At 44.4% G+C, this 6,000-nt stretch overlaps 1 protein-coding gene across 1 annotated transcript in view; it reads right to left on the reverse strand.

Moving 5' to 3' along the window:
- The window catches only part of slc18a2 (solute carrier family 18 member 2), a 97,679-nt gene that overhangs the window by 43,739 nt on the left and 47,940 nt on the right, over positions 1–6,000 (reverse strand). The window contains exons 7-8 of the mRNA XM_050070835.1: positions 3,232–3,321; positions 3,027–3,070 (exon numbers count right to left, since the gene is read on the reverse strand). Coding sequence (XP_049926792.1) covers positions 3,027–3,070; positions 3,232–3,321 — 134 coding nt within the window. The remainder of the gene's footprint in view (positions 1–3,026; positions 3,071–3,231; positions 3,322–6,000) is intronic.

The raw sequence follows: 6,000 nt of genomic DNA on the forward strand, positions 1-6,000 counted from the left end.
GCTGCAAGTTTCCATGGAACCTTATCAAAATATCTAAGGAGGTCGCTGGGCTTTTTTTTTTTTTTTTTATAGAAATGCCTGAGATGAAGGAGACAGAAAATGTGAAAGAATGTGCTAATGACCAGAAATACAATAGACCTCTGTACCAGCAACAGAACATTTTCTCTCTCTTCTCTGAAGATGTTATTAATTAGTGTTCAAAAACTTTGTCTAATGAATTCACTGAAGCCTCTGTCAAGTGCTTTTCACTCTCTTTAAGCCTAATGGCTTAAAGAGCCATTAATACTGTTACCTGCCCCAATCATCTTGCTACCACAAATACAGACATGTTGACAATTTTCAATTTTCAATTAGTTGGATTATTCTCACATAAAAAAATCACCATAAGTTAAATAGGTAACAGTCAGAATTCATAAAAGGAATATAGATCAGGAAATGTGACATGACATGACAAAGTACAAATTTGTTTAATCAAACATGACTGAAACATGTTTGTTGCTACTATCATGTTCCATCACAATTAAGTTCATACATTTTAACTGCTGAGTGCTTGTCTTTTTTAATTCTATTTTATGCATGCTATGGGTGAAAGGTGGGTGCGCCCTTTTTCTTTGCTGGTTTCCTATGTTTCTTTTCTTTGTGCCTCTTCACGTTTTTAGAAAATAAATCCACAACTTTTGGTTATACACTCATCTCCGCTTGGCTTTTTCCTTTTTCCCTGGTTTTACTTTTACTGTTACTTCCCTCATTCCCTGAGCCTGACAGGGGAACTTAACAAATTGGGGGCCCATACGGGATCTTGAAAAAAGAAACTGAGAAAGGTATTTGTTGTATAAACTTAGTTGTGTGATATTATCTTCGGTGATGGGAGATGGTTGTCCCCCCCACAGCTGGACAATGTGTGGACAGGTGGCGCTCACATTGTTTCCAACGACGTAGTGGTAATGCTGGTGAGAAGCCTAAGCAAGATGAATTTTCAATGAGGAAGCATAGATTTTTGAGGGGACGTGGCAAAGCTGGCCGGGGTGGCTGATGGTACAAGGTACTGTGCAAGACTCTAACCCTGATGTCAAGTGGGGTTGTGTGTTAGTAAAACATTAAGCAACTCATAGGTTTGCTCTTGTGGGAAGGGGTAACAATGCACAAGTAACATAAGATGGAGTTGCCTTAGCTTACCTCAGAAGCAATGGCGGTTTTAGGGGGGGGCCAGCAGGGGCCAGTGCCCCGTAACTCTGAGTCCGGCCCCCCGTGGCCCCCCGCCGAAGAGTTGGAGGGGCAATGTGGAACGCGGAATGCGGAACTAAATCATCTCAACAGGTTGCCGGTTGGACCACTTAAAGCGGCGCACCCACTGGATCATGCGGAATACACCACACAAGGAGGAAAATGGCGCAAGTTTTCTAGTATATATATATATATACAGTGTTTCCCATACATTGACTAATTTGCCCCGCCATAGTCTCCAGAAATAGATAGATCCGCCAGATATAAAATGCCTCCAGTAAATGAACTCTGTCAATCCATAGCGCACCGGCTGGAGCGCCTACTGAAAATTCTTTGGCTCCCCCCTCCCCGGCCTCACCACAGAAGTCGCTCTCCTAGCGCTAGTGTGAGCTTGAGTTGATAGAGCAGAAAGCATTTCTAAGTGGAATACTAAGGAATACTGACATCCACTTCATGAAGCATTCTTGGAAACACCCAGAAAACATCACTAGAGAATTGTGTGGCTGTATTTAAGGCAACTCTGAGCCTGCATGGCAACACACAGCACCATTGAAGTAAGCTCTGAAAACTTTTCCTTTCTCATTTGGCTCATGGTAGTTACATGTCACATCATGTTGATGTAGCGATGTGAAATACGATCCGGAGTTTTCATGGGTGTTTTATTTTGAAAATTGACAAGATACTCTTGTCTTCTCTGCGCCTGACTTCCTGACAAGTCGGACTCATTTGATCTGTACAAACTGACGCGCCATCGCAGGGCATCCGTCAGAAATAGACCTTTTAGCGGAGCGGATCAGCTTACATTGACTTGAATGGCCGCTATTAGCTCCGGCACCTGCGCCTGGGCTGGATCGCGCACGCCACGGATCCAGTGGGTTGCCATAAATGGGTCTGTCCCACAGGCATTCAACCTCCAGAGTGCTTTTGAAATCTTCTTTTCGAAGCTGCGTAAAATGAAATGCTCTGATTCAGGGCACTGTACTTACAAATCGTGAGGGAGGGCGGGGCAGGGAAGGAGGAAAGCAGTAATTTGTATCTGTTTGTGAGTAATTGATTTGAGTCTTACCTTTTGTTTTCTTTTCATATTGCGTATTTTGTATTGTTTTGCGTATCTGTAACTGCGTTTGTGAGTGAGAGAGTTTTAAAAGAATATTTTGTTTGTACACATTTAGTGTGCTGGTGGGGTAGAGTTAAGACTGGTGAGGTCAACAGGCTCAACAAGCTTGTGAGGAAAGCTCGCTCTGTGGTGGGACTGGACCTGGACAGGTTCAGACGCTCCTTTGTGCCCACCGCCATCAGACTGTAAACAACGGTTTGGCTTAGCTACATCTAGCTCTGAACTGACCTATCTTGCATTTGTCCAATAATGACACTTTATCTGCCACATGTCACTTTATTTCATTCTACACTTTGTCTGCCATTTTTTAGTCACTTTATTCATTTGATGTAACAAGTTTATTAATGTAGCAATTTTATTTTATCTTTTATTTATCTATTATCTTTAATTTTATTTTTTCTCTTAATCTTATTCTATTTAATGTCCTTTGATTTTGTCTTGTGCTGCTGTGATACTTGAATTTCCTCCCTGGGGGATCAATAAAGTATACCTTATCTTATCTTATTTACCAAAAGCTATGGATGTTTTGTTGTGTGACATCCACTTTCTCCATTTCTCCCCATACTTCCTGTTTTCACTATCCAATTAAGAAAAAATCTTTAACATGCTCTGCATCTGTAAAGGTCACCTTAATGAAGTAAGATAACCTTCAGGAAATGAATTATCAAGGCCAAAACAAACGCACCTCTGGTTCCACCTTGGTGGGCTGAAGAACAAAGAGCTGCAGAGCTGTAAAAAACACACAGTGAATCAACTTAATGGAATATCTAAAAGAATAGCCATTATTTAAAAGATGCATGAAATTGTGCTCAGCAGTGTTGAGCTCACAGATGACTCTGACCATACAGTGACTATTCTTGGTCTGGATGTAAGAAACAATGTAACTGTACCTCCATCAAACAAAGCCAGGAAAGCCAGAATCAGGAAAGGAGCAGTCTTCCCAACAAACTCATACATCACACTACCGAATGGGGGTCCAACTGTGAAGGACACACTGGTCAGTTTTGGAGAGATCAGCTTTGTTATCACTGAGGTTACTGCAGCTTTCCCTCTACATGACAGCTCATATTGCAAGTTTATCAGGTTAGTTTTTGAAAGCTTGCTGGTATGAAAATATTTCAAAATGAGTATGGAAAGTATTCGAAAACCATCAATTACAAGTTTTCATTGGTGTACCAAAATCATGGGGGAATAAAACGTTTCAGTTTCATGAAATGGCCCCATTAAGCCCCAACCATTTTTTACTAGCTTATACTGTTTCCACCCAGCAGTATGACACAGTTTAGCGTAGTGCGGTACACATTTATTCCGTTTCCACTATTAAAAGTTGTGCATGACACCAATGGACTGAGGGTCTAGGTATCATGTCTGAAAGGTTACTTTTGGTTTCAAAGGTACCATACCAACAGCTTTACTGATTGTGGAATGGCAAATTTTGCACGTCATTGTTTGCAGGTTCAGGATTTCATTAAGTTTTCAGTAGGCATTGATGCAAATAGGTAGAAGCTACAGCATTTAATGCACATTTATTTTCAAAAGATGCGCCGGTTAGAGTGGCAGCAAGTGTGAGTAGCTCCTGTTTTCTTTTTTAATGATTTTTGTTCCAATGATGAGTAAGATTGTGTACACGAGGGACGATCTTCTGGCTCTGAGAGGATCCACTTGCGGAGTCAAACACCCGATACCAGCCGAGCCGTTTCGAGGAGCAAAGCTAAAGGCTAGGCGGTGGAGATACAAGCCTTTCCTGCCATTGATCATTATGGGGAATGCAAACTCACTATCAAACAAGTGTGACGAGCTGCTGGCATTGGTGAGGAGCCAACAACTCTACAGGGAGTGTAGTCTCGTGCTTCACGGGGATATGGCTGAATGACAACGTGCCTGAATCTACCGGGCTTCTCTACTGTGCGTGTGGATAGGGACGCGAAGGCAAGCGGCAAAAACAGAGGTGGAAGACTGATCCTGCTTGTGAACAATAAATGGTGTCATCCTGGACATATAACCGTGAAGGACAAGATCTGCTGTCAGGAACTGAAGTGTTGGCAGTCAGTCTTAGACCATATTATGTGCCACTGGAGGTTTTGCACATTGTCGCCTTTATTGTTTACATTCCACCGTGGGCAGCAACGGCAGTGGCGTGTGACGTCATCCGTGAAACTGTTGCTAGGATTCAGACCCAGCATCCTAGTGCATTCATTGTAATAACGGGGGATTTTAACAACACTACTCTCTCCTCCCATCTGACTGGGTTTGTTCAGTATGTCGACTGTCCCACCAGGGGGAATAAGACACTAGATTTGTTTTATGGAAATACCGACAGTGCCTCTGCCCTTCCACCTCTTGGCAGATCAGATCATAATCTGGTCTCTCTCCAGCCTACATACAAACCCTGTGTATTAATGTTGCCTTTTACCACCCGCTCAGTCAGGAAGTGGTCCCCGGAGACCAGCAGACTGTACTACTGGAGCCACAGGACAACAACATGGACATAGACAATAGGGTGGATATTCTAACAGGTTATATAAACTTCTGTAGGGACACTGTGATGCCAGTAAAGACTGTATACTGCTTCCCCAACAATAAACCCTGGGTCAGCAATAATATTAAGCAGCTCCTTAACCAGAAAAAGCTGGCATTCAAGCAAGGGGACAAGGAGAGGCTCAGGGAGGTTCAGCATGAGCTGAGGGGGAGACTGAGACAGGCAAAGATGGACTACAAAAGAAAGGTGGAGAGTAAGCTGCAGCAGAACATCAGAGAGGTGTGGAAAGGAATGAAGAACATCACAGGCTATTCAAAGAAGAATAGTCAGGTTATGGATGGTGATGTGGACGAAGCCAAAAACTTCAACCTGTTCTTTAACAGGTTTGATGGAGGGGGCAGTGTTCACCCTACCCCTGCATCCATCCCCCCTTCCACAGTGTCACATGCTGCTGCTGCTGCTGCTGCTCCTGCTCCACTGTCTCCTGGAAGTAGCCCCTCCCCCACTATTGCAGCTACAGCTACAACATCTACCACCTACGACCAACTACCACTTTCCTTTACAGCAGAAGAGGTAAGGGCAGAGCTCAGGAGACTGAGTACAGGGAGAGCTGCGGGCCTGGATGGAGTGTGTCCAAGGCTACTGAAAGACTGTGCAGTCCAGCTAGTGGAGCCCCTTCAGTGGCTCTTTAACAAGAGTCTTCAAACAGGCAAAGTCCCGGTGCAGTGGAAAACATCTTGGGCTCTAGTTTCCCGGTGCGGCGCAGGGTGGCGCAGGGTGGCGAACCCCGCGCAGAGCTAGTTTCGAGCAGCGCAACACGAGGCGCGCTCAGTTTGGTAGTTTGGCAGACCGAGGTGCGCAGAGATGGGTGTGGTGGTGCAGCAGGGGAGGTGTCGTCAGATCCAGCTTGGCGCAGTGACAGTTTCATGCCAAAAGGCTTCGCCGAAGGTGTGCTAAAAGCTCGCCAGCTGAAACCAGGTCTACTGTCAGCGCAAGCGGAGCACAGCCGGTGTAAGCCGAAGTTTGGCTGACCGGCGGACAGTGCGCACACGTCACCAAAACCTCACAGGCAGGTTTCCAGAATATCAGGCACACTAACGATGCAATAAATACCCAAAAAAAACACTATTCAATGCAACTGTCTGCAATCAGCACATAAATGTATCTTTATATCGACTGT

This window comes from Epinephelus moara, chromosome 19 (genome assembly GCF_006386435.1).
Source record: "Epinephelus moara isolate mb chromosome 19, YSFRI_EMoa_1.0, whole genome shotgun sequence".
In the NCBI taxonomy this organism is placed as follows: domain Eukaryota; kingdom Metazoa; phylum Chordata; class Actinopteri; order Perciformes; family Serranidae; genus Epinephelus; species Epinephelus moara.